Source organism: Acomys russatus, chromosome 32 (assembly GCF_903995435.1).
Source record: "Acomys russatus chromosome 32, mAcoRus1.1, whole genome shotgun sequence".
NCBI lineage: Eukaryota > Metazoa > Chordata > Mammalia > Rodentia > Muridae > Acomys > Acomys russatus.
Window position 1 is genome coordinate 22,890,663 of NC_067168.1, and position 27,584 is coordinate 22,918,246.

At 45.1% G+C, this 27,584-nt stretch overlaps 1 protein-coding gene across 1 annotated transcript in view; it reads left to right on the top strand.

The window, feature by feature from the left end:
* Positions 1-1,015: 1,015 nt before the first annotated feature.
* Positions 1,016-27,584, top strand: part of Gk5 (glycerol kinase 5) — an 89,918-nt gene continuing 63,349 nt past the window's right edge. The window contains exons 1-5 of the mRNA XM_051140464.1: positions 1,016-1,267; positions 10,946-11,039; positions 16,935-17,010; positions 25,516-25,609; positions 27,229-27,360. Of these exons, the coding sequence (XP_050996421.1) occupies positions 1,103-1,267; positions 10,946-11,039; positions 16,935-17,010; positions 25,516-25,609; positions 27,229-27,360 (561 nt within the window). The 5' untranslated portion in view covers positions 1,016-1,102. The remainder of the gene's footprint in view (positions 1,268-10,945; positions 11,040-16,934; positions 17,011-25,515; positions 25,610-27,228; positions 27,361-27,584) is intronic.

The following is a 27,584-nucleotide window of genomic DNA, read 5'->3' on the forward strand; positions in this document are numbered from 1 at the left end:
AATGGTAGGGCAGACAACTGCTGTATTGTTGTGTAAGGTAGACTATACAGAGGCAAATAAACAAACACGGGATTCATGTTCAAGCTTTAAGTAACACAGCCCAGTGGCAAGCAAGTAGGCTAACAGGATAACACGAACAAGAAAACAATATTCCGCCGGGCGGTGGTGACGCACGCCTTTAATTCCAGCACTTGGGAGGCAGAGGCAGGTGGATCGCTGTGAGTTGGAGGCCGGCTTGGTCTACAGAGTGAGTCCAGGACAGCCAAGGTTACACAGAGAAACCCTGTCTCGAAAAAAGACCAAAAAAGAAAAAAATATTCCTTTAAACTAACAAATTATCCACAAAACATTTTCATGATATTTAAGCTTGCTTTCTCCGTGGCGGCGAAGGTCCTTTAGTGCTGTACATAACTTGGACATCTATTAATTTCTGTGTATTATACATGCAAGCCTTTTCTGGCCAGAGGAACCTTGTTTACTTTTGACTGAACAATTTTTTTTTTCCATGAGACTGGGAAGAAGGCTCAGTAGTTAAGGGCATGTGTTGCTCTTGCAGAAGCCCAGGGTTCCATTCCCATCACCTGCATGGCAGCTCCCAACCGTCGGACAGCACGCACGTGGTGCACCTACATAAACGCAGCCAAAGCACATACATTCTAGAAGAAAAACCTCAAAACTTTTTCTTCATGCCATTGATTTTTCTCCTAACAGACATCCGTTTAAAGTAATCCGGGTTAGAAGGGAACTTAAAGTTTCAAAGTAACGGTCATTGAACCGCGATATCAGAAACACCACAGCGGCAAACGCCATCTTCAACAAGTTCCAACGCGGCGCTGGGCGCAGGGCCCTGACGTCACGGCGCTAGGGGGCGGGGAGTGGGGAGGGGGAAGCAGGGCTTCGCTAACCGGCTGACTAGGCGGGGCGGGGTCTCGTGGACGGGGCGGGGCCAAGTCTCGCGGAGGGGCGGGGCGCTGGTCTCGCGGAGGGGCGGGGCAGGGCGCGGCGGGGGCGGTGTCCCGGCTGCGCGCGCTCTGCCCCGGGGTCCGACGTTTATAGCTTCTTCGCTGACCAGCCACAAGCGGCTACGGTGCAGGGGGTCGCGATGCCGGTGCTGAAGGTTGCTGCAGAGCGGTGGAGCGTGGAGGAGGCGAGCGCGCCGGCCTCGTCCCACTCTCGCTTCGTGCTGGGGCTGGACGTGGGCAGCACGGTGATCCGCTGCCACGTCTATGACCGGACGGCGCGGGTGCGAGGCTCCAGCGCGCAGAAGGTGACTGGGCGCGGCCTGCGGGTCTGGGGCTCCGACTGCACCTATGCTTTTCCTGCACCGGCGTGGCCAGGTGTCTGTCGCTCGCTTCCGCGGGACTCCTCACGTTAGCTTTACCTGGGTGGAACCGAGGTGACTCAGGGCAGTGCGGGCAGGCGTGTATGTGGACAGAAGGTGGTTTGTGATTTGCTTTTTTTTTTTTTGCACTTCCTCATGACCTTCCAACTCTTGTTTTCACACATTTTATTTAGTTCTTCAGTTTTTGACGGGATGTAAACTTTTTCGGTTCTCTCATTTTAAAAACAATTAATTGCTTTTATTACTCCTGTATCTGTGTCTGCTCACATGCTATAGTACACATTTAAGAGTCAGGACAACTTTCTTTCCTTCCACCAAGTTGTTCCCTGGGATTGCACTCAGGTTGTCGGGCTTGGCAGAAGTACTTTAACCTGCTGAGCCATCTTACTGGTTGCCATCTTTGTGTTCCTAAAGCGCTAGGTCCTCACACTAGCATCTGACTTCCGTGGCCGCTGGAGATACTGAGCAAGTTTTGAAAGCTCAGTTGGCCTTACTTCTTTATATCGTTGAGAATTCATAAGAAATATCTTCTGTCTTGAAGCTTGCCAAGGCACTGGTTGGTCTTTGTTAGGAAAGCCTCAAACTGCAGATATTGGTCAACAGCCAACACCCATTTTAATGAAGCACTGATTTCTATACAATAGTCAATGCAGTTGATTGGGCGTAGTGTTCTTACTTGCTCCTTTCAATACCAGAGTTTTCTAATGTTTAAAGTACTAGTGAAGATAAGAGCCATTTAACTCCTTCCCTACAGCATTGGGCGCCCCCCCCCCTTTTTTTTTCAATACGCTACCCCACTTCTTACTCTCTGGGTGTTTTTCATCTCAGCACTTTCTCAGGACCCCATGAGCTAGGGTGAGAAAGTAAGTAATGACTGGCCTTGAGAATTTGCTGTGAGGAAATAGCTTCATTCAGTGTTCTGTAGCAGGAGGTGAGTTGCAACTGCGGCAGTTCTCTCTCTGGCTAGCTGTGTAGGAGCCCTGGCCCGCCCACTCAGCCCATCCCTGTGCCAACGAACCACCCCGAACTCTTGTCTCTTTGCAAGTCTTTCTCACAAGCACAATGATACGTCTTAGTTTTTCCTAGTTCTGCTCACAAAGTCCTTCTGCGTAAGCAGTGTGTGCTTTACAGTTGTTTGATATGAATGGTTCAGTAGGTGAAGATGGTTTCCATTGCTCCTAAGCTTGACAGCCAGAATTGGATCCCTGGATCGGACGTCTGCAAGTTGTCCTCTGACCTTGGCACTTTAAACTATGGCACAAGTGTGTCCCCACCCCACCCCACCTTGTAGTAAATATAAAGTTGGGGGAAAATTCAAAAAGTTGGTAGACAGTACAGTTGCATAGTTGTTGCATAATTTGAGGAAATTGCCTTTTTTTTTTTAGAAAGTATTGGGGTTTAGTGGCTCACACCTTTGATACCGGGGCCCAGGAGATAGAGGCAGATGGGTCTCTGAATTCAAGGCTAGGCTGCCCGGTTTACAGATGGAGTTTCTAGCCATAGCCAGGGCTGTGTGGAGAAATGTAATGTGAAGAACCCTGTCTTTGGAATTCTAAGAGCCGTCTTAAATTGTGATGGTTGATGGCAGTACTTAAACCTGTGCTTCTGGGGCAGATCATTAAATATATAAATAAATAAATTGTGGTAGCTTTTTGTTTGTTTGTTTGTTTGTGTATTTGTGTTTTTAGGATCTTGCTATGTGTCCAACGCTGGTCTAGAACCCTTTCCTGTAGCATAGGCCATGTTGGCTGTCCCCACCCCGTCCCACCTCTGCTGAGACGCCACCAGTGTAGTTTTGAAGAGTAATTGTCTGTTGTCTCTATCTAGTGATAAAACACACTTTTTTGTGTTTTTGTTTCCTTGATTCAGGGTTTCTCTGTGTAGCCTTGGCTGTCCTGGACTCACTTTGTAGACCAGGGTGGTCTCGAACTCACAGACAACTTCCTGTCTCCTTGAGTGCTGGGATTACAGGCATGTGCCCAGCTAACACAGGGTTTTCTTTAGCCATTTTTCTAGAAACTTAATTGTGTATTAAATTCATAATTCAAGAGTACTTGCCTAGCATGTGCAAGGCCCTGGGCTTCATTCCTTAACCCCCCCTCCCACTCCCCATCCCCCTAAAAAAAAAAAAGAAAGAAAAGAAAAGGCAACCAACATCTGGGGCTGTGCTGCAGCGAGCAGACTTCATTAAGAATTCAGTCTTGCTGTCTATGTTGTTATTTAGCACCTGTCTTAGTACTTCATGGGTGCAGAGTGAATTATATGCACCCCGGGCATAGTGGTACACACCTTTAATCCTAGCGCTTGGGAGGCAGAGACAGTCAGATCTCTGGGAGGTCAAGGCCAGCCTGGTCTTCATAGCAAATCCCTGGCCAAACAAGGGCTGCATAGTGAGAACCTGTCTCCAAAAAAAAAGAAAGAAAGTTATAGAATAAAATCAAAACAGAATAGATGCTAGGAATCTAGTTTACTTCGTGGGTTCTGTGACTTAGCCATATAATGTACATCTATCTTCTCAATGGAAGGTACACCCCTTCTTATATAATGGAAAGATTATTCATAAAAACCTAAAATCTTAGTTTAGGAGGATTTGATTCATATAGCCAAACAAGGCATGTGGAACAGAAATAAAAAAGGAAAAGAGACCATCCTTTGGATATGGGAGCAAGACAGGTTTTCATGACCTTTAAGTTAAAATTGAAGTCCAAACATGTATGAGGCTTCTCAGGAGACATTGGTTATATTCCTTTTTATTATTATTATTATTATCATTGTTATTATTATTATTTTAACAGTGAGGCTGGGGACACCCCACCCTCACGCTCATGCACACACCAGATCCTGCATGTTACATCCGAAGTCCCAGTCCCAGCAATTGTATTTTTTTCCCTTTGGGTCATTGAGATGGCTGAGCAGATAAGGACACTTTCTGTCAAGCCTGGTGACCTGAGATTGATTTATGGGCCCCACATGGTAGGAGGAGAGAAATGACACATCGAAGTTGACCTCTGACCTTCTTACATGCTCTGTGGCGTGAGCATTATATACACACACAAAATACCAAAAGAGGTTTTTTGTTGTTTCTTGGAACAACAATTCTTGGAATTGCTTTGTAGACCAGGCTGGCCTTGAACTCACAGAGATCTGATTGCCTCTACCTCCAGAGTGCTGGGATTTAAAGGCATGCGCCCCCGTGCTCGGCTCCAAAAAAGTCTTTAATGGAACCTTAAATATGAATGTTAAATACTAAACAGTGGTTGTTTTGTTTTGTTTTGAGACAAGGCTTCTCTGTCACTCTGGCTGTCCTGCACTGGCTTTGTAGACCAGGCTGGCCTCGAACTCACAGAAATCCACCTTCCTCTACTTCCCAGTTGCTGGGATTAAAGGTGTGCGCCACCACCTCCTGGCTTCTTTTGGTTTTGTGAGACAGGGTTTCTCTGTATAGCCTTGGCTGTCCTGGAACTCACTCTGTAGACCAGGCTGGCCTTGAACTCACAGAGATCCACCTGCCTCTGCCTCCCCGAGTTGAGTGCTGGGAATAAAGGCGTGTGCCACCACCAGCTAGTGGTCCATATTTGAAGCCCTCACGTGTGTTTGTGATAGCTTATTTTGGAAAAGGGAGAAATTTTATCATGTCCCTTCTCACTGGGAGGGACATCCTGCTTCTTTGAAAACCCATAAATGTTACGGTTGGAAGAGCAGGATAGAAAGTCCCAGAACAAGGGTGTGGGCCCCTCCAGCATTGGAAAGCTGAGTTCGCTTAAAAAACAGGCTCTGAAGATATTTTCCCTCCGGGCCTTCACTGCTTTCTTCCGTAGGAGGCACGTGTCTCATGTTGCTTGTTGAGGGTTGCCCGTGGTTCTGAGTTTGTTCCCGAAGATTAAGTCTGTTGGAATCTTGGCAGCCAGTGTGGTGCTTCAGGGAGCTGTAGAATCTATAGGAAGTGGGTCCCAGGAAGAAATCATTACATCTTAAGGGAGCTTGTCCTTAGAGGGAATTAAGGTACTTTGCCAGCTTAGCACAAAAGAGACGTTGTTGTAACTGCCAAGAACCTGCAAGAACAATTCCTTCCTGCTCTGTTTCCTGTCCCCCCTTTCTCCCCCCTTCTTCTCTTTTCTCTTCTTTGCCCCTTCTCTCTAATCCCCTCTTTCCTTTCTCCTCTTCCCACTTCTCTCTCCTTCTTCCCTCCTCCTCCCTCCTCCTCCTTCCCTCCTCCTCCCTCCTCCTCTCCGTATCTGCTCATCGACTTCCCAAGATCAGCCTCTCCAGAGAGTGACCTTGGCACCTGGTGCCTGCTGATGCGAAGCAGCAGCAGTGTGGCTAAGCGGTTTCAGGGAGTCTGAGGAAGACTTCACCCGAGCGGTCCCTTTCCCGGGGCTCAGCCTAGAATCTCTGCCCTCTGCTGTGGGGCTGTTCTCAGGGGCGTGCACCCGCTTTATCTCTGTAAAGCCTTGGGCACTCACAGATGCGGAGGGTGAGATAAACAGAAGTCTCCTGTGGGTGCTCTTTTCTGAGGAGCGGAGTGGAGGCGCCCTGACTCAGGTCTCGTAGACAGTAAGGAACGGTTCTTCCGTTAGTGAGATGGGGAGAGGGCGTTGATTGGAGCGCCCGCTGTAATCCGAGCAGGGCATTGTCTTCTGTGCCAGGCTTTACCCACCTGCCTGGCCCCTGTTAATATTAAAAACACCTGTTAAATACGGTCTGCTCCTGTTTGTCCTTTTCTCTTTGTCCTTGTCCTGGTGCCTTCCTTTTGAGACAGGGTCTCTGTAATCCATGCTGCCCTGGACATCAGCAGACTTCCTGAGTGCTGGGATGATGGGTACCTAGCTCATACCTGGTTATCCTTAAACCATTTTTGGATTTATTTATTTATTTATTTATCATTATATATATATATATATATATATATATATATATATATAGAGAGAGAGAGAGAGAGAGAGAGAGAGAGAGAGAGAGAGCGCGCTTTGTCTGCATGTACACCTGCATGTCAGATTACATTACAGATGGCTGTGAGCCACCATGTGGTTGCTGGGAATTGAACTCAGGACCTTTGGAAGAGCATCAGTGCTCTTAACCTCTGAGCCATCTCTCCAGCCCACTTAAGCCATTTTTTTATGTTTTTCTATTAGCAGAGTCTTGAAAAGTATCAAGGATAAACACATACATCCAAGCCGTCAGTTAAACTTTAAGCTGTAGACTCTTAAAACATTTTAAAAAGATTATTAAAATAAAAAAATTGTGCTGGAGAGATAGCTCAGAGGTTAGGAGCACTGGCTGTTCTTCCAAAGGTTCTAAGTTCAATTCCCAGCAACCACATGGCAGCTCACAACCATCTATAATGAGATCCGGTGCCCTCTTCTGGTGTGTAGGCACACATGCAGGCAGAATACTGTATAAATACTAAATTGAAACATTTTTATGTGTATGTGTGTTTGTGTATGAGAGTGTGTGCCACGTGCCTGCCAGTGCTTGCAGAGGCTGGAAGAAGGCATCATAGGTGTTGGAGTTAAAGTTGCCTGGTGTGGAAAAAAACCAAAAAAAAAAAAAAAAAACAAGTTAGGTGCAGTGTGCAAGGCTCACCTAGCCAAGTACCAGGAGTTGAGGGCTAGCCTGAGCTACATAGCAAGTCCTCATTGAGGAAAACATCAAGGCTAGGTCGAGGCTCTGTGGCTAAAGCGCTTGCAATGCCAGCATGAATACCGTGTCACAGTGAGCAACAGCGGCAGAGACCGGCAGATCACTGGGCGCCTGGTGGCCAGCCACTCTACCTGAAGCAGTGAGGGACTATATCTGAAAAACTGGGAGAAAGGCTTCTGGCCTCCCCACAATACCGACATGCATACCTGCATGTGCACATAAGTATGCACACACATTCATACACACACACACACACACATCACCACACACACACCAAACCCCCACCTCCCAACAGCAAAAAGAAATGGTTTTATTTTCTATTTTTTAGTTGTTTTTTTTTTTTTTTTCAAGACAGGGTTTCTCTTGTAGCCCTGACTGTCCTGGACTCACTTTGTAGACCAGGCTGGCCTCGAACTCACAGCGATCCACCTGCCTCTGCCTCCCGAGTGCTGGCATTAAAGGTGTTATAAAAGCTGAGCATGGGACTGGGGGTGTCAGTGGCTACTGTATACTTGTTGTACAAGCATGAAAACCAGAGTACGATCTCCAGCAGCAGCGTTTGTGATCCCAGGGCTTGTGTGGTGGAGAGAGGGGGTCTTGGAGCTAACTGCCTACCTAGACTAGCTGAGTAGATAAGCCCCAGGTGGAGGAGGTAAGAGACTCTTCCTCAGTGGCCTGCGTGTGCGGTTAGTGCAGTCAACCTGACCATCTGGGAGTGGGAGTGTGCCTCTGGCTGTGGTCCTGAGGGAGAGTCTTGAATAGGCTAATGGTGGGGGAGGACCATCTTACCTGTGAGCGGGACCGTTGCCTGGGCAGGGTTTTCTGGACTGTGCACAGAACCTGGAGCTCTCTGTTCCTGAGCGTGGATGCGGTGTGACCAGCTCCCGGCACCTTAACATGCCCAGCACGATGAGCTGGGCCTTTGGGTTTTTTTTGTTGTTGTTTTTTGTTTTGTTTTTTGAGACAGAGTTTTTCTGTGTAGCCTTGGCTGTCCTAGACTCGCTTTTGTAGACCAGGCTGGCCTCGAACTCACAGCGATCCGCCTGCCTCTGCTTCCCGAGTGCTGGGAGAGCTGGGCCTTTGAACAGTGACCCAGAATAGAACCTTTTGCCTTTGAAGTTGCCTTAAGTTGTTGTTGTTGTTTTTTCCCCTCAGAAGGGAGAGCCTAGGAGAAGGGAAGCAGACAGCTCCTGTGTAGCTGGAGTAGATCCTGAGAAAGGGTTACCCTTCGGTTGGCTTTTATCCAGGGCATTTTGTCATATGGAGAGGCAAAGGAAGGAAGGCATCCCCGTACACATGCACACACACGTGTGCACCCACACACACACGTTGGATATGGTAGGGCGAGGCCTGAGGCAGGAGGGGCAACACAAGGTGGTTACTCTGCAGCCTGCCATCTCTTGCAATGTGCTACATAAATACTTCCTTCTATTGGAATTTAAAAAGAAAATGAGAACCGTGGGAAAAAAAGAAATGTCTCATATTGAATCATGCAATAAGTAGGCGTCTCAGGGCAGCGTTATTCACCTGATCATTTTTTTCTTTTTTGAGATTTGCCCGTGCTGTGTGTATTCACGGTTCGTTGCTGGTTTGTTCATTTGTTTTCTTTCTGGTCCTGAGGACTGAACCAGGGCCTTGCACTTGCTAGGCAAATGTTCCACCATTAAACTGAATCTCACACTCCGCCCATTGCATCTTATTTCTGGTAGTAATCCGTCATATACACGTCCCACATTCATTCTTTTATTGAGGTACATTTATTTAGATTGTTTCCAGTTTCTGGCAGTTGTGGATAGATTTGCTATAAATGTTTATGTACAGATTTCAATGGGAGCATGTGTTCTCATTTCTCTGGGGTAAGTATTTAGGAGTGGGTGTGTTGAGGCATATAGGAAATGAATGTTTATCACCCCCTGCCCCCAAGACAGAGTTTCTCTGTGTAGCCCTGGCTGTCCTGGACTCACTTTGTAGACCAGGCTGGCCTCGAACTTACAGCAATCCGCCTGCCTCTGCCTTCTGAGTGCTGGAATTGAAGGCGTGTGTCACTATATCTGGCCCTTATTTATTTATTTTTTTAGATATACTTTTCCATTAAGTTATTTCTATTTTATGTGCATTGGTGTGTTTTGGCTGCAAGTATGTCTGTGTGAGGGTGTCAGATCATGCAGTTCACAGACAGTGGTGAACTGCCATGTGGGTGCTGGGACTTGAACCCAGGTCCTCTGGAAGAGCAGTCTTCACCACTGAGCCACCTCTCTAGCCCCCCTCTCCCCGAGATTTAAAAAAAAATTTAATTTAAGTGGATAGGTCTTTTGCCTGCAAATGTGGCTGTGCACAGTGTGTGTACAGTGCCCATGAGGACCAGAGGGGCGGGTGTTAGATCCCCTGGGAGTGGAAGATGGATGTGCACTGATGTGTGGGTGCTGGGACTTGAACCCAGGGCTCTTAACTGCTGAACCATCATGCCAGTCCCAGCTGGTTTCTTTCTTTCAGTTGTTTGTTTGTCTATTTATTTATTTTAAATTTTGGGACAAGGCCTTCTGATGGAACCTTGGCTGTCCTGTGACTCCCTATGTAGACCAGGCTGGCCTCAAACTCACAAAGACCTACTTGCCTCTGTCTCCGAAGTGCTGGGATTAAAGGTGTATACTACCACCACTCAGCTACACAAAACTTTTAATTTTTTTTCTTTTTTAGCATATACATTTATTTTATTATACATGAATAAAACAAACTACATAGAGCAGGGAAAACCATGTGACAATCATGAGTTATATAAATGTTACATTCATAGTGATTTGGCTATTTGTATTTGTGTTTGTATTTGTATTTGTGTGTTTTCCCATCTTGTTGGGTCTAGATTTCTGAATGAAACTCAATATCTATCATATCTCGTCTCTATTAACTTAAATTCTTTATCTTGATCTAAAACGATCTTATTCCCTAACCAACTGAACTGATTTTAAAACTAAACTATCTGAGCCGGGCGTGGTGGCGCACGCCTTTAATCCCAGCACTCGGGAGGCAGAGGCAGGCGGATCGCTGTGAGTTCGAGGCCAGCCTGGTCTACAAAGCAAGTCCAAGACAGCCAAAGCTAACAGAGAGACCCTGTCTTGAAAAACCAAAAAACAAAAAAAAACCCAAAAAAAAAAAAAAAAAAAAAAAAACTAAACTATCTGGTTAAACCCCCCTCAGAGACTTGAAAAGGAATAAAACTTGAATGCCTGAGTGAACGGGGAGTGCAGGTTGGCAGCTTCCAAAATGAAAAAAAATGACTGTTACACTCTGTATAACATTGGAGCCTCATCTTTGGCCTTCTGGCCCAATATCTCTGCCAGACTCATTCGCAAGGCAGGAACTATTGAGGACATGCTTACCCTGTCTTGGCAGAGTTCGGCTGTCGACTCTGCCTGCATCCAAGCTTGCTCATTTTTAGGCAGAATTCTGTCGGCAGAAATGCAGACGTTTTGCTCAGTGTCTGTTTGCCACATTTGAAGCCAGCTACATAAGGAGGTTCTTTGATGCTCGTCATCCTCTTTGAGGTCAGCTGGGTGTTGCCAGCAGTTAACTTGTCTTGTTGTCAAAGAATCTTTAGAATAATAAAAACATTTTAAAATGCCATATTCTGTGGGTCTCTGGGGCTTTTGAAGACTTTATTTAGCTATTTTACCTTATTTATCTATAGAATCATATCTATCTGTTATACTTAGGATATATATTCTTGTGCTAAATCAGACTAGTATTTGACATGACCACACAAAGCTTTTTAAAGAAAGGTTTTTATTATTAAAAAAGACACCTTTGGGGCTGGAGAGATGGCTCAGAGGTTAAGAACACTGTCTGTTCTTCCAAATATTAATTAAATGCAGATAGGTGAATTATTTTAACCAGTAGTCTTGGGATGCAGATATTCTCAGTTTGGTCTAATGGTGTTTTCCCTAAATCTTCTGTTTTCCTGACTAGGTAGAAACTATTTACCCCCAACCTGGCTGGGTTGAGATCGACCCTGACGCTCTCTGGACTCAGTTTGTTGCTGTAATAAAAGATGCTGTCAAAGGTAATGGGATTTACAGGGAGGACCATCGTCTTAAGGTGGACTTCTCCCTGATGAGTTCTCCTTAGATTTGGGAGAATTTACAATATATATATATATACACAAAATATAAATTATATAACATATATGGTCTTTTTATATTTATATACCATATATATTATTTGTCACATATATGTATAAACATATTTATAAATATAAATAAGTATCGAAGCCAGGCATGGTGGCACAGACCTGTAATTCCAGCTCTCTAGGAGGCAGAGGCAGGCCAATCTATATAAGTTCGAGGCCAGGCTGGCCTACAAAGCGAGTCCAGGACAGCCAAGGCTGTCACAGAGAAACCCTGTTTCAAAAACCAAAACAAGGGGTTGGAGAGATGGCTCACAGATTAAGAGCACTGACCGCTCTTCCAAAGGTCCTGAGTTCAAATCCCAGCAACCACATGGTGGCTCACAACCATCTGTAATGAGATCTAGTGTCCTCTTCTTGTGTGCAAGGGTTCATGTAGGCAGAACACTGTATACATAATAAATAAGTCTTTAAAAAAAGAAAACAAAAAATAAATACAGATATATGAGCATTTTTATATATCACAAATATTTTTATAATATATATTTTATGATATAGTTTATACTGTATATATCAGTTGTCATAGATATGATATATAAATATGTATTTATAAATATAATTAATAGTTTATGGATATATAAATATACTTTATATATTACATATATTTCATTATGAAAAAAATATATATACTTTTAAATGTGGAGAGGTTTTTTTTGGAGGAGGTGTTACAGTTTTCCAGTATTCTGCTGGGAGATTTGTGGTTTATAGTCAACTACTTTATAAAGGAAAGTAAGAGCAGCCATGTCCTAGTTTACCTCCTTTCCACTGTAGGATAACAAATGCCCCAGGTTAGCGCTAGGGCTCTTCGGATTTCCTGGTGGGTACAACATCCAGGGTTAGAGAAGGTTAACACAAGCCATTCCTTCTTCACCCATTTACCTTTGTTGTAAAATATGTTTTGTTTTCCTACATGGTCACTTGGTGCACTGTGTTGGTGTCACACACTTGATGTAACATTTGAGATCAGCTTAAGCTACTTAGGAGACCTTGTCTTAAAAAAGGAAAAATGAGGCTCCAGGCATGGTGGCACATGCCTTTAATCCCATCACTTGGGAGGTGGAGGCAGGTGGATCGCTGTGAGTTCAAGGCCAGCCTGGTCTACCAAAGAGTCCAGGACAGCCAGGATTGTTAAACGGAGAAGCCCTGCCTCGAAAAACCTTTTAAAAAAAGGAAAAATAAGAGGGCTTAGGAGCACTTGCTGCTTGCTCTTTCTTTCTTTCTTATTTGAAATTTATTTACTTTACATCTCAATCGTGGCCCCTCCCTCCTCTCCTTCTGGTCTCACTTTCCCTCTCTCTTCTTCCTGTCCTCCCTCCCCTACTCTTCAGAGAAGTGGAGTCCCACCCCACCACACCCTACCCTGATATGCTGCTGTTTCAGAGGATCCAATCTGGCTTCTCAACACCAACATCCAGTGGCTTACCACAGCTTGTAAATCCAGCTCCAAGGATCCAGTGCCCTCTTCTAGCGTCTGCAGGCGCTGTATTCAGAGCATCCATACACATATACACACTTTTTTGTTAAAGAAGAGAAAAGGGGGAAACACTGGCTTTAGTGTAATGTTTAAGAACACTGCACATTTGGGGGGCCTGGATTGTTTTTGCTTCTTGTCTTTTTAGCTTTTTATTGTTGTTTTCTTTCTTTTTTTCTTTTTCTTTTCTTTTTTTGAGACAGGGTTTCTCTGTGTAGCCCTGGCTGTCCTGGACTCTCTTTGTAGACCAGGATGGTCTCACACTCAGAGGTCTGCCTGACTCTGCTTCCCCAGTGCTGAGATTAAAGGCGTCTATCAAAACGCCCAGCCCTTTTAGTTTTTAATATCTCTGAATTTCTTTTACCAATTGCAAGAATAAAATGTTGGGGCATATCTCAGTGGTAGAAAATGTGCTTCATAATGCCTTGTTTTTAATCTTCAGCTTCTAAGGAAAAAAAAAAGCCAAAGACTGTACAGTGAGCCTGTGCCAACTCGTTAGGGTTGTTAGTCATAGTAGTGAGCACTCTCACCAAAAGCAACATGGGAAAGAAGAGGAGTTATTTCACCTTACAGCTTAGAAGTCAGTCCTGTGATCACTCAGGCAAGTCAGGGCAGGAACCCAAGGCAGGAACCGAAACACTGGCCTTGGAGGACTGACTTGCTTCCTCTGGCTGGACACCTGCCCTGCCATAGTACAGTAGGCTGGACCCTCCCACATGAATTGTTAATCATATGTATGATTATGTCCCATAGGCCTGCCTGCCAGCCAATCTGATGGCCGCATTTTATCAACTGAGGTTCTTTCTTCTTCGTCTTTTTTTGGGGGGCGGGGCGGGGAGTTCAAGACAGGATTTCTCTGTGTAGCCCTGGCTGTCTTGGAACTCTCTTTATAGACCAGGCTGGCCTTGAACTCACAGAGATCCACCTGCCCTCGCCTCCCGAGCGCTGGGATTAAAGGTGTGTGTCACCACCACCTACCTTGGTTCTTTCTTCTTTTTTGTTTTTAAAGATTTATTTATTTATTTATTTATTTATTTATTTATTTATTTATTTATTTATTATGTATGCAGTACTCTGCCTGCACATACACCTGCAGGCCAGAAGAGGGCATCATATCACATTATACATGGTTGTGAGCCACCATGTGGTTGCTGGGAATTGAACTCAGGACCTCTTGAGAAGCAGTCAGTGCCCTTAACCTTTGAGCCACCTCTTCAGCCCAGTTTTCTTCTTAGGTGACTCTAGCTATGTTAAGTGAGCAGGCTAGGCTGTATAATCTAGAAGCATAGTTTTGCTTTGTTTATGGTCTTCTGCTGAGCTCTTTGGACAGTTCTGATGTAAGCTGTCACACCTGCACACTACAAGATGATCTCATAGGAAGGTGCACTTCCTGTGTGACTAGAACACAGTCCCCACGCTCCATAGCAAGTATTCATTAAAACTACTTTCAGCCAAGCGGTGCTGGTGCACACCTTTAACCCCAGCACTTGGGAGGCAATCTCTGTAATTTTAAGGCCAGCCTGGTCTACAAAGCGAGCTCTGGGACAGCTAGGCCTACACTGAGAAGCCGTGTCTTGAAAAAAACTAAAAAACAAACAGAAAAAAAAAGATAACTTGATTTTCAGTCTAGGATCCAAGCATGTGTGGCTTTCATGCCAGTCTGCCCTGCCCATCTATGTAGAGGACACTCTTTTTTAGATTGACAGCTAGGTTTTAAAAATATTTTTTAAAGCCGGGCGTGGTGGCGCACACCTTTAATCCCATCACTCGGGAGGCAGAGGCAGGCGGATTGCTGTGAGTTTGAGGCCAGCCTGGTCTACAAAGCGGGTCCAGGACAGTCAAGGCTACACAGAGAAACCCTAATGTCTCGAAAAACCAAAAAAAAAAAAAATTTTTTTTTTTTTAAGATGTATTTGTTTTTCTTTTATCTGTGTACGCAAACCTTCATGTATGTCTGCCCACCATGGCTGTGCCTGGTGCCTGTGGAAGCCAGAAAAGGACATCACATTCCCTGGAACTGGAGTTACAGACTCCAATTGGAAGCCTCTGTGTGGGTGCTGGGAGTTGAACCCAGGTCCTCTGGAAGAACAGACAGTGCTCTTAACCCCTGAGCCATCTCTCCAGCCCTTTTTCATTGAACCTTTTCAAAAGCACAGGCCAGTTTAGTAGACTGTTTCTCATTTTGGGTCATCCGATTCCCCCTGGTTAGATTCTGGGTTAAACATTTTTGGAAAAAATACTATATAGGAAATGACATACTTTTCTCAGTACTCACATGAATTGATTCTAAAAGAATATGACAAGCCGAACATGGTGACGTGCCGTGTCATCCCAGCACTCGGGAGGCTGAGACAAGAGGATGGAGGCCAGCTTACACTACATAATGAATCCTGGTTGCAAAGGAAAAAAAAAAAAAAAAGAATATTATAAGAACACACATTCCTAACTCAGAAGGCAGAGACAGATCTCTGTGGCTTCAAGGCCACCCTGGACTTGTGTGTTCCAGGACAGCCAAGGCTGCGTAGTCAGATCCAGTCTAAAAACAAAACAGAACCCACATGTCTATATTTTAGGAAATTTGGTTCACAATGCTCATTTTCTGGTCTGTGACCTAGCTTAGTGGTATACAGTGCTTACTACGTAGCATCCTTGAGACCCTGGGTTCTAGTCCCAGCAGCACGAAAGAAAAACAAGAACTTTAAAACTCTGCACAGGACCAGTGGGAAGGCTCGCTACGTAAAAACACTTGCCGCACGCACACCTGGTGACCTGGGTTTGATCACTGGACCCACGTAAAGGTTGAAGGAGAGAACTGACTTCACAGGTACATATATGTGGCATGTGTTTACACCCCCAATCATATAACTTCCCCCACCCCCAAAAAAACAACAGCAGCTTACTGGTTAAGACTGCTTGCTACTCTTCCAGAAGACCTGAGTTCAGCTCCTCGCACCCATATTGGGTGGCTCCCAGCTGCCTGTAACTCCAGCCCCAGGCTTCCAGATTCCTCTCTGGCCTCCTCATGCAGCAGCACAGGTGTGGCACACACAGACAGATATGTGTACACACACACACACACACACACACACACACACTCTCTCTCTCTCTCTCTCTCTCTCTTTACAAAATAACAACAACCAAACCTTAGAGGGTTGCTGTTGGCCTAAGTAATGAGATCCGAGGCAGCCTGGGCTACAGAGTAAGACCTGTCTCAGAAAAACAAAAAATACGAAACCAAAACTCAGGTTTTTATCTCTATACTTAACATCTGTTTGTGTTGAAAATTTTTATCTCAACTTCAGTAATTAAACTAATTTCCGTGTAAAATAAAATCTAGGCATAGTCCCAGTACCTAGGAAGCTACAGAGTGAGTTCCAGGACAGCCATGGCTACATAGAGAAACTCTACTTTGAAAAATCAAAATTAATTACTTACTTACTTAATTAATAATAATAAATCCAGCGACTTTCATTCAGCTTCATCATGGTTATTGCCTAAACTAAGGTTCAGGTATTTAGCTGGGAACAGTGGCGCACGCCTGTAATCCCAGCACTCGGGAGGCAGAGGCAGGTACATCTCTGTGAGTTCAAGGACATCCTGGTCTACAAAGTGAGTCCAGGACAGCCAGGGCTATACAGAGAAACCTTATCTCAAAAAACCAAACCCAAACTAAATCAAAACAAAAAAATCCAGGTTTTTCTTAGTATTATCAGGGAAAAAAATATAGTGTGATTGACAGTATTTTTTTTTTTATCATTTTAATCTTTTTAGATAATTGATTTATTTTTATTTGGTATGTATTGGTGTTTTGTCTGCATATATGTCTGTGTGGGGTGTTATATCCTCTGCAACTGGACAGTTGTGAGCTGCCATGTGGTGCTGGGAATTGAACCCATCTTGGTCCTCTGGAAGAGCAGCTAGTGCTCTTAACCACTGAGCCATCTCTCCAGCCCCCGATTTTAAGGTTTTTGTTTTGTTTTGTTTTGTTTTCGAGACAGGGTAAGATTTCTCTGTGTAGTCCTGGTTTCCTAGAACTCTTTCTATAGACCAGGCTGGCCCTGAACTCATTGAGATCTGCCTGCCTGCTGGGATTAAAAGTGTATGCCACCACTGCCTGCCCATTTTAAGTTTTTGTCATTACTAGGGTATCTTTTTTCCTTTTAAATGAAAGTAATTCAAAATTTATCTTAGTAATGCTTTGCTTATTAAACTCGGCCGTTCTTATCAGAGATTCCTTACTGTTTTTTACACAGTTAAACTTCCCTGGCTTTTAAACATAACTCACCTGTCTTTGTCTTTAGCCGCAGGAGTGCAGATGAATCAGATTGCCGGTCTCGGCATATCGACACAGAGAGCCACTTTTATCACGTGGAACAAGTAAGTGCTTTGTATGGCCAGCACTATTTCAGGGGGTTGGTTGCTTGGGAACCTGCCTGGGAGTTTCAGTTTGTGTTTGAAGAACACTTGTATTTGGCTAAGAGGGAGTAAAATGGGCTTCCATTTGGCTCATCTGCGTTGCTTGTCGTCTGAGCTTAATTTACTGTACTTAAAAAAATGAGAAAAGCCAGGCATGGTGTCCACTTCAGTGAACTCGAAACCACAGAATAGAAGGCAGCAGAGTAGTGCATACCTACACTTCCAGCACTCGGGAAGCTGAGGCAGGAGGATTGCTGAGTCTGAGGGCAGCCTGGACAGTACAGTGAGTCCTCATTTCTTTTCTTTTTTAAAAGATTTATTTCTTTATTTTTATTTGCATTGAGGTTTTGCTTGCATATATCTGTGTGAGAGGGCCAGATCCTCTGAAACTGCAGTTACAGGCAGTTGTGAGTTGGGAATCGAACCTGGGTCCTCTGGAAGAGCAGCCATGGCTCTTAACCACTGAGCCATCTCTCCAGCCCCATGAGTCCCCATTTCAAAAGAAAATTTGAGCTGGGCATGGTGTCACACCCATGTAATCCCAGCACTCGGGAAGGCAGAGGCAGGCAGATCTCTTGTGAGTTCGAGGCTAGCCTGGTCTACAAAGCAAGTCCAGGACAGCCAAGGCTGCACAGAGAAATACTGTCTTGAAACTCCCCCTCCCCCCATAAAAGAAAGAACGAAAGAGAGAAAAGAAAGAAAACTTGAAGTTACAATAAGGAGATGGCTATTTTCATAAAAGTTCTCTATTGCTCTGTTGTCTTTGGGAACACAAAGGTCTGCGAAATTTGCCTCGTACTTACAGAGAGTCAGAGGTCCTGGCAAATGTGAGAAGCACAGCAGTGCGGTAGGCTGTATGTTCTCAGACTTGCTCACAGTCGTGCGCATCTCTGCAGCATCTGAGGAGAACACAGTGCAGACACAGTAGCAGTGCTGTCATAGCTGCTGAGGGATGAACCAGTGCCTCTGCTGCTCCAACTTTAATTATATGAACAGCAAACCAGGAAGGAAACGGAAGCTTAGAAATCACTAGATTGTTCAAGGTCACTCAGTGAATACAGCCAGAGTTTCAAACTGCCCATTTGGCTTTGTTTTGTGTTTAAGATCTATTTATTTATTTATTTATTTATTTATTTATTTATTTATTTATTTATTATGTATGCAGTGCTCTGCCTGCATGTACACCTGCAGGCCAGAAGAGGGCATCAGATCACATTATAGATGGTTGTGAGCCACATGTGGTTGCTGGGAATTGAACTCAGGACCTTTCAAAGGGCAGTCATTGCTCTTAACCTCTGAGCCATCTCTCCAGCCCTTGGCTTTGTTTATTACTTTTTTTTTTTCTTCAGTGCTGAGGATTAAACCAAGGCCCCAAGGAGCTAGGCCAGCACTCTTCCACTAAGCAGCACCCTGAGCCCCTAATAATTTTGTGAGGGTTTTTGTTCTTTTTGGGTTTTGGTGTTTTTGTTTTGTTGGTTTAAGATTTCTTTATTTATTATGTATACAGTGTTCTGCCTGCGTGTCTGCCTGCAGGCCAGAAGAGGGCACCAGATCTCATTATAGATGGCTGTGAGCCACCATGTGGTTGCTGGGAATTGAACTCAGGACCTCTGGAAGAGCAGTCGGTGCCCTTAACCTCTGAGCCATCTCTCCAGCCCTGTTTCTTGGCTTTAACTGTGAAGCCTATTTTTTCTTTGAAGCCTATTATGTTTAATCCCTACCATCTTGCCTTCAACGCGTGTCTCCCCCCTGCAGCCACCCCCACTTTTAAAATAAAACAATAAAAGGAACCCAGACATGGTGATGGCATGTGCCCAATATTCCTGCACTTGGGAATTCTAGTCTGGAGGATTGGTTAAATCCAAGACCAGCCTAGCATTGTCGAGACAAGCATCAAAATAAAACCAGGAACAAAACTGTAAAATGTTTGCTCTGGACTCTGTAGGACATCTTGAGCTTGGGCAGCCAGGTGAAAAGGTGAGAGGAGGAGTTAAGCCTGCAGAGAGACTCAGGGTGAGTGAATCAAAGGCTTTCCACGGCATATTAGGCTGGCGGAAGAGTTGTGGCTAGGCATGGTGGCTCACACTTGTAATCCCAGTGCTCTGGTGGCTGAGGCAGTATGGGTGCAACCAGTTCATGGCTAGCCTGGGCTACACAATGAAACCTTGTCTCAAAACACACACACAAATGGTAATAACTGAATAAATCCAAGTGAGCTGTCCAGCCAGTGGCACCTTGCTTGCCCTCCTTTGCAGGATGGTGGATGTTTTGTGCATTGTAGATGTCCCATCCCTTGGGACAAAATGTCTTCACACATTGTAAAATTGCTCCCCCTTGAGAATTGCCAGAAGAAGCCTTCAGAAGTAGCCATTTTCTCTGGTAGAGACTATGTGGAAGGGCCATAATTTTATACTTGAGGTTTTCTTCCTTCCCAGATTATTATTATTATTATTATTATTATTATTATTATTATTATTATTATTATTATTATTATTATTATTATTATTATTAGTTTTTCAAGACAAGGTTTCTCTGTATAATAGCCCTGGCTATTTTGGAGCTCTCTTTGTTGTTGTTGTTGTTTTCCTCGAGACAGGATGTCTGTGTAGCCTAGGCTGTCCTAGACTCACTTTGTAGACCAGGCTGGCCTCGAACTCACAGCGATCCGCCTGTCTCTGTCTCTGCCTCTGCCTCTGCCTCCCGAGTGATGGGATTAAAGGTGTGCGTCACCCCGCCGGGCCCTGGAACTCTCTTTGTAGACCAGGCTGCCCTTGCACTCACAGAGATCCACCTGCCTCTGCCTCCCTAGTACTAGGATTAAAGGTGTGCGCCACCATGCCCGACTTCGCTCCCAGATTTAAAGAGATTCGGAGTTGGAGGAATGCTGGCAAAAGGTACCAAGGCAGATGTGAGAATTATAGGGAGGTGGCAGCTAGAGAGAGTTCCCAGGGAAGGAGCTTGGTGGAAATGTCCCTATTGGTGACAGTTGGAGATGAGGTCATTGGTCCCCTTGCTTGCTCTCACCAGCACCAGGTAGCTGTGTCATCCACGGCAGGAAGGACAAGTATTAGGCAATAGTTTTTCTGTGACAGTGAGACAGCGCTTTAATTTTTGAAAAAGCAGGTGAGGCTCTGAGACAGCTTAGGTACCGAACTGATGTAGCAGTCAAACAATTTATTATCTTGAAATGCTTATATTTTATGAAGTTTGGAAGAACTTTTTGCAGGCAGAGTCTGGTTTTGCAGAAATGGGTGTAGCCCTGTCCTTGTCCTTGTCCTTGATGATGACAAAATGGAGTCTTACTCTGGGCCAGTGAGCCAGTGTGGTGCTTTTATGCCCACCGCACAGTCGTGAGCCATTACGGCATGTCATGAGGGCAACATCTACCTATTCCCACAAATGCCAAAGCCAGCACCAGAGTAGATAGCTCATAGCTCAGGGAGTACATGTTGTCCCACTGAGAGAAGGGCAGACTGGAGCCTGTGCAGCAGTCACTGTTCTAGTACAGTCAGCATCTCACCCCCACCCCCACCCCATTGTGTGTGTGTGTGTGTGTGTGTGTGTGTGTGTGTGTTCATGAATGCACACATGTATAGAGGCCATCAGTCAACACTGGGTATCTTCTGTTGGTTTCTACCTTAGGGTTTTTTTGCTTTGTTTTGTGTTTTTTGTTTGTTTGTTTTTTGTTTTTTGTTTTTGTTTTTTAAGACAGGGTTTCTCTGTGTATCCTTGGCTATCCTGGACTTGCTCTGTAGACCAGGCTGGCCTGGAACTCACATCGACCCACCTGCCTCTGCCTCCCAAGTGTTGGGATTAAAGGTATGCACCACCTTAGTCTTTTTTTTTTTTTTTTTTTAAAGATTGATTGATTTATTATTATGTATACAGAGCTCTGCCTGCATGTACACCTGCATGTCAGAATAAGGCATCAGATCACATTACAGATGGTTGTGAGCCACCATGTGGTTGCTGGGAATTGAACTCAGAACCTTTGGAAGAGCAGTCAGTGCTCTTAACCTCTGAGCCATCTCTCCAGCCCCACCACCTTAGTCTTGAGTCAGGGTGTTTGACTGAACCTGGAGCTGACCAGTTGGCTAGTCGGTCTGGCCAGTAAGCACCAATGGGTTCTCTGGTCCTCACCTCCCCAGCTCTGGGATTACAAAAGCACATTGCATGTCACTTATTACCACTGGCCACTTCCTGGCCATGTGGATTTGTTTGAGAAAAGCTTTCATTAAATATGCCCTCAGACTTATAGCAATCCTCCTGCTGCAGCTCCTGGACTCTGAGGTTATAGGTTTGAGCCATCGTGTTCGGCTTTACTGTTTTTTGTTTGTTTGTTTTTTTGATTTTTTTGATTTTTTTTTTTTTTTTTTTTTTTTTTTTTTGCAGGGAGGAGGAGGGCAGGGCATGGCACATTCCTGTATTCATAGCCACAGAAGCTGATCTTCCTTGTGGTATTAATATCATGTTTTTTCCTTGAATTCGCCCCATATGTATACAAAGCCAGGAAGCCCAGTATTAAAGTTTTTCAGTCCTTAATTTTTTTTTTCATATTCTTCTCTGTCTCCTTTTTTTTTAGTCCATGATGTACTTAGCTTGCTTTCTGCAATAATTATAAGCGGCATATCCTCTACATTGCTGCTTTTGAAAAACTACCACTTGTTTTTTCCTTCAGCTGCCGAGTCCCCCCAGGGAGACCTTGCCAACCAGCCCCAGATCGGGGCATGTGCCAATTAGCAGTGTAAATGTGGGTCACAAGCTGGGATCCCTCGGTGACTGCCGAGGCTCTCAGGCAGGGGCTCCCTGTGCTGTTTGAGGAACCAACACTAGCCCTTGGGGCTTTTATGTTCTGTATCACCAACTGTATAAACGACTCTCTCCCTAGTCAAATGGAGCTTTTGCTGTAGGATTTGATGCTTGTGTTAATGGTGATACTAATTGTCTGTAACACAGACACAGAAGGGCATACACTGTTACCAGGATGGAAGGCAGTTTGTTTATGATACTGTCCTTCATGCTCCTCCCTGTTTTCTCCTTTTATAGAGCTAAACCTGACAGAGCTCTATGCTAGATGGACGTTGGGAGTATATGCTGCCACTGCAGACCAACTTCTAGCTTCTTTTGTATTATGTTTTGAGTTAACTCCATTTTCTTTCCTTTTTGTTTTTTTTTTGTTTGTTTGTTTGTTTGTTTGTTTGGTTGGTTGGTTTTTGTTTTTGTTTTTTCTTGAGACAGGGTTTCTCTGCGTAGCCTTGGCTGCCCTGAACATGCTTTGTAGACCAGGCTGGCCTCAAACTCACAGCGATCCACCTGCCTCTGCCTTCCGAGTGCTAGGGAGTTAACCTGTTTTCTTTTTCTTTCTTTCTTTCTTTTTTCTTTTTCTTTTTCTTTTTTTTTTTTTTTTTTTTTTTTAAAGATTTATTATTTATTTAGTGCTCTGTCTGCATGTATACCCGCAGGCCAGAAGAGGGCACAAATCTGACTATAGATGTTTGTGAGGGGCTGGATAGATGGCTCAGAGGTTAAAAGCACTAATTGCTCTTCCAAAGGTCCTGAGTTCAATTCCCAGCAACTACATTGTGGCTCACAACCACCTATAATGAGATCCGGTGCCTTTTTCTCATGTGTAGGTATGCATGCAGGCAGAACATTGCATATATCATAAATAAATCTTAAAAAAAAAAAAAGATGGTTGTGAGCCATCATGTGGTTGCTGGGAATTGAACTCAGGACCTTCGGAAGAACAGACAGTGTTCTTAACTTCTGAGCCATCTCTCCAGCCAGAGTTAACTACTCCATTTTCATCTTGTGGTTTTTTTCTCTTCTTCAGCATGCTAGTCTTTCAACTCTGCTATGTGGTTTTTTTTTTTTTTTTTTTTGTTTTTCGAGACAGGGTTTCTCTGTGTAGCCTTGGCCATCCTGGACTCACTTTGTAGACCAGGCTGGCCTCGAACTCACAGCGATCCCCCTGCCTCTGCCTCCCGAGTGCTGGGATTAAAGGCGTGCGCCACCACGCCCGGCTGCTATGTGTTACCTACCTGAGGATCTTTGAACACATAACAGCCATTCTGTCGGAGCACTTACCTCCTACATGGTGCTGTGGCTCCTCAGAGCCAATTTCAGTGTCATTTCTCAGTGAAGCCTTCCTTCCCTCCCCGCAGGCAGCACGTCCCTAACTTACACTCAGATGCCTATGTTTTCTCCTCCGTGGGCCTCGTTCTTGTTGTCTTTAAATGATGGAGAGGTTATTTCTTTGAGTGCCTGGGTAAAAGTACATTCACCAGGGCAGTGATGCCTGTGTTCTGTTCTCTGTACTGTCTCCAGCGTCTGGAACACAGTCCTTCAAAACTGTTTGCTGAAGCCATGAAGGCGTGGCCAGGGGTACGGGCTGCCCAAGTGAATGGTAGCTAGGATAGTGTTAGGATTGAAGATGGTTCAATCGGCAGAGAAAAAGAGCTGCTCAGGTAGGAGAGGCCGGGGCTGGGCGTGTCCATGTAGCTCAGGTTCATCCCCAGTACTGCAGGAGCATCAAAAGAAAAAGGCTTTTTTTCAGGCTGGAGAGATGGCTCAGTGGTTAAAAGCAACTGTCTACTCTTCCAAAGGACTCGGGTTCAATTCCCAGCAGCCACATGGCAGTTCACAACTCTCTGTAATTCCAATTCCAAGGGATCTGACACCCTCATAGCAATGCACATGAAATAAAATTAAATAAATCATTAAAAAAAAAAAACCAAAACACACATATGCACGGATAAAGTGGAATATGATCGTATCTGTCTGTATGCTTTGTAGACCAGGTTAGCTTTGAACTCACATTGATCTGCCTGCCTCTGCTTCCTAAGCGCTGGGATTACAGGCATGCGTCACCAGGCCCAGCTCTTTTTTTGTTTTTTCCAGACAGGTTGCCTATGTGTAGCCTTGGCTGTTCTGGGCTCACTTTGTAGACCAGGCTGGCCTGGAACTCACGGAGATCCACCTACCTCTACCTCCCCATGTACTGTGGTTATAGGTATGTGCCCAGCTGACCAAAGCAACTCTTAGAAAGGCAAACGTGGAATTGGGGCTGGTTTACAGTTTCAGAGGTTTAGTCCATTATCATCATGGCGGGAAGCATGGCAGCATCCAGGCAGACATGGTGCTGGAAGATCATGCTACGTCTTCATCTAAAAGCAGCCAGGAGGAGACTGGATCTCCACACTGGGTGGAGCTTGAGCATAGGAGACCTCAAAGCCTGCCCCCACAACGACCCACTTTCTCTAACAAGGCCACACCAGTAACCTCGCCACTCCCTATGGACCAAGCATTCAAACACATGAATCTGTTCGGGCCATTCCTGTTCAAACCACCACAGTGTGTGATGTGTGTGTGAGTGTGGCCATGTGTCACCATGTGTCTGTAGAGGCACTTTGGGGAATTGGTTCTTTCCTTCCACTGTGCACTCCTAGAACTGGAGTTACAGACAGTTGTGAGCTGCCATGTGAGTGGTGGGAATTGAAGCTGGGTCCTCTGAAAGAGCAGCCAGTGCTTGTAATCACTGAGCCATCTCTGCAGCCCCCCACCCTTTTTTGCTTTTGCTTTTTGATACAGAATCTTACTATGTAGCCCTGGCTGACCTAGAGTTCACTGTGTAGAGCAGTCTCGACTGGAACTCAGGGAAATGCCTGCCCCCTGCCCCTGCCCCTGCCCCTGCCCCTCCCTCCCCTCCCCTGCCCCTGCCCCTGCCCCCGCCCCTCCCCTGCCCCTGCCCCTGCTTCTGCCTCTTATAGAGCTTGTCTCCAAGGCCTTGTCAATAATTTTATTGTTGCAAGTATACGTGTTACATTGTTTCAAAAAGACATTTTGGGTATAGTCTATTCAAAATCTGACACTCTATGTTACATAATATTTTTAAGATTTTTTTGTTTTTGTTTTTTGAGGAGTAGTATAAGACAAGGTCTCACTATGTATTCCAGGCTAGCCTGAAACTTACGGCAGTCCTCCTGCATCAACCTCTCAAGTGCTAAATAAGCCATGATCCAGCTAATGTCACATGTTTGTTACGACATGTAAAGAGAACACAATAAAAAGTGCCATTTAATGTATTATTTTAAAATTGTAGTGTGTCTTTTTTATTATTATTACTATTTTTTTTTTGGTTTTTTTTTTGGGGGGGGGGTTCGAGACAGGGTTTCACTGTGTAGCCTTGGCCATCCTGGACTTACTTTGTAGACCAGGCTGGCCTCGAACTCACAGCGATCCGCCTGCCTCTGCCTCCCGAGTGCTGGGATTAAAGGCGTGCGCCACCACGCCCGGCAATAGTGTGTCTTTTTTATTTGTTTTCTCTTTTGGCATATTTGTGTTTTTTAGGGCTAGGATGGAACCCAGGCCTCATACATTCTAAGTGTCCTGACAATATCTCCGGCCCTCTGTGGCAGACCTTCAGGGTAGATTTGATTTATACTTTACTATTTTCGTCTTTCTTAGGAAAACAGGACACCACTTTCACAACTTCATTAGTTGGCAAGACCTAAGGGCAGCTGAACTTGTAAAGTCGTGGAATAATTCTCTCATAATGAAGGTAATTTTCTTAATCAAATATTTTTGTTTTTCTATAACTGTCTCTTAACTTTAGACTTTAATTGTAGAGTGCCCTAAATTGTTTGTTTGTTTTCTTAGAAAGTGAGCAGACAGTGACATAGCTAGCAGACTTTCACAGCTCAACACATTATACTCGCTGCAGTGTAGACCACCAGAATACACTGGCGACAGTGCTGACAGTGAGAACAGTGTTGACATCACTGCCAGCTGCCGTTGCATCATTTCCCTATAGAACCCCACAGTCCCAAGTGTGCTGCTATTCAGGGAAAAGATGAGGCTCCTCAGACGGGGTGCAGCTTGTAGATTTATTACCGATACTCAGTATCACTGGTCTTGCCTCCCCCCGCCTCCCCGTGCCCCCAGACAGGGTTACTTTCTTTCTTTTCTTTTTTTTTTTCTTTTCTTTTTCTCTTTTTGGTTTTTCAAGACAGGGTTTCTCAGTGTAGCCTTGGCCATCCTGGACTCACTTTGTAATCAGGCTGGCCTCAAACTCACAGCAATCCGCCTGGCTCTGCCTCCCGAGTGCTGGGATTAAAGGCGTGCGCCACCACGCCCGGCCAGACAGGGTTTCTTTGTGCAGCCCTGGCTGTCCTGGAACTCACTCTGTAGACCAGGCTGGCCTCGAACTCAGTGACTCACCTGTCTCTGCCTCCCAAGTGCTGGGATTAAAAGCCTGTGCCACCACCACTCAGCTCTAATGCTGACTTCTTTTGTTTGCTTGTTTGTTTTTGTTTTTGTTTTTTTTTTGAGATGGTTTCTCTGTATAGTCTTGGCTGTCCTGGATTCGCTTTGTAGATCAGGCTGGCCTCAAACTCACAGCACTCCATCTGCCTCTGACTCCCTGAGTGCTGGGATTAAAGGCACGTGCCACCACCGCTCAGTTCTGATGCTGACTTCTAACGCCCGTCTTCTCAGCTACTGCAGTATTACAAGGTGGCTCAGGAGGTGTGTCGGGGGAGTTGCAGCTGGGCCTCCACACCCACGTGACATTTACTTCAGTTCTGGGAATCAGAACTTCAGTCCTCTAATGTGCACAAGCTCCTTGACCTCAGAGCCACCTCCTATTCTTAGGGGCTTTGGCTTCCCCTACCGCTGGAGTTTCAGAGTGTTATGAGCCACCGTGCGGGTGGTGGAACTGAACCCAGGTGCTCTGCAAGAGCAGCAAGTATGCCTAATCACTGTGCCACCTCTCCAGCCTTTGTGTTTTGTTTTATAAGAAACTGATTAAGTTGGACATGGTGGTACACGTTACTAATCCCAGTACTTGGGAGGCAGAAACAGGTAGACCTCTGTGAGTCTAAGGCCAGCTACAACTACATAGTGAGACGCTGTCTTAATAAAGGGGGGGGGGGGCGGGGAGGAGGTAGGGAAGAAGGAAAAAGAAAATCAAGTACTCCTTTTTTTTTTTTTTTTTTTTCTGAGACAGGGTTTCCCTGTGTAGCCTTGGCTGTCCTGGACTCACTTTGTAGACCAGGCTGGCCTTGAACTCACAGAGATCTGCCTGCCTCTGCCTTCCTGAGTGATGAGATTACAGGCATACGCCACCACCACCCGGCCTAAATGTATTTTCTTATAAGTATCTTTTGTTTTTTAACATAGCTACTGCGTGGTGTGTGCGGAGTCCTTCACTTTTTCAGTAGAAGCAAGCTCATGTCAACGATCAGCCACTTCTATTTCTCCACCCAGCATGCTACCTTGAGATTGATCTGGGTTTTACAAAACCTATCTGAGGTAAGAAAAGATGGTGTGTGTGTGTGTGTGTGTGTGTGTGTGTGTGTGTGTGTGTGTGTGTGTGTGTAGAGGGGTTCATGACTGTGGGAAAGGAAGACAGCAGTCTTCACTTGGTCTCTGTGTTTAAAATCGTGTCTTGTCATCACACCGATAGGAGGGTGGGCAGAACGGAACATGCCACTCAGCAATGTCTTGTGGAGTAAATGTCTGTGTGACACCACCGA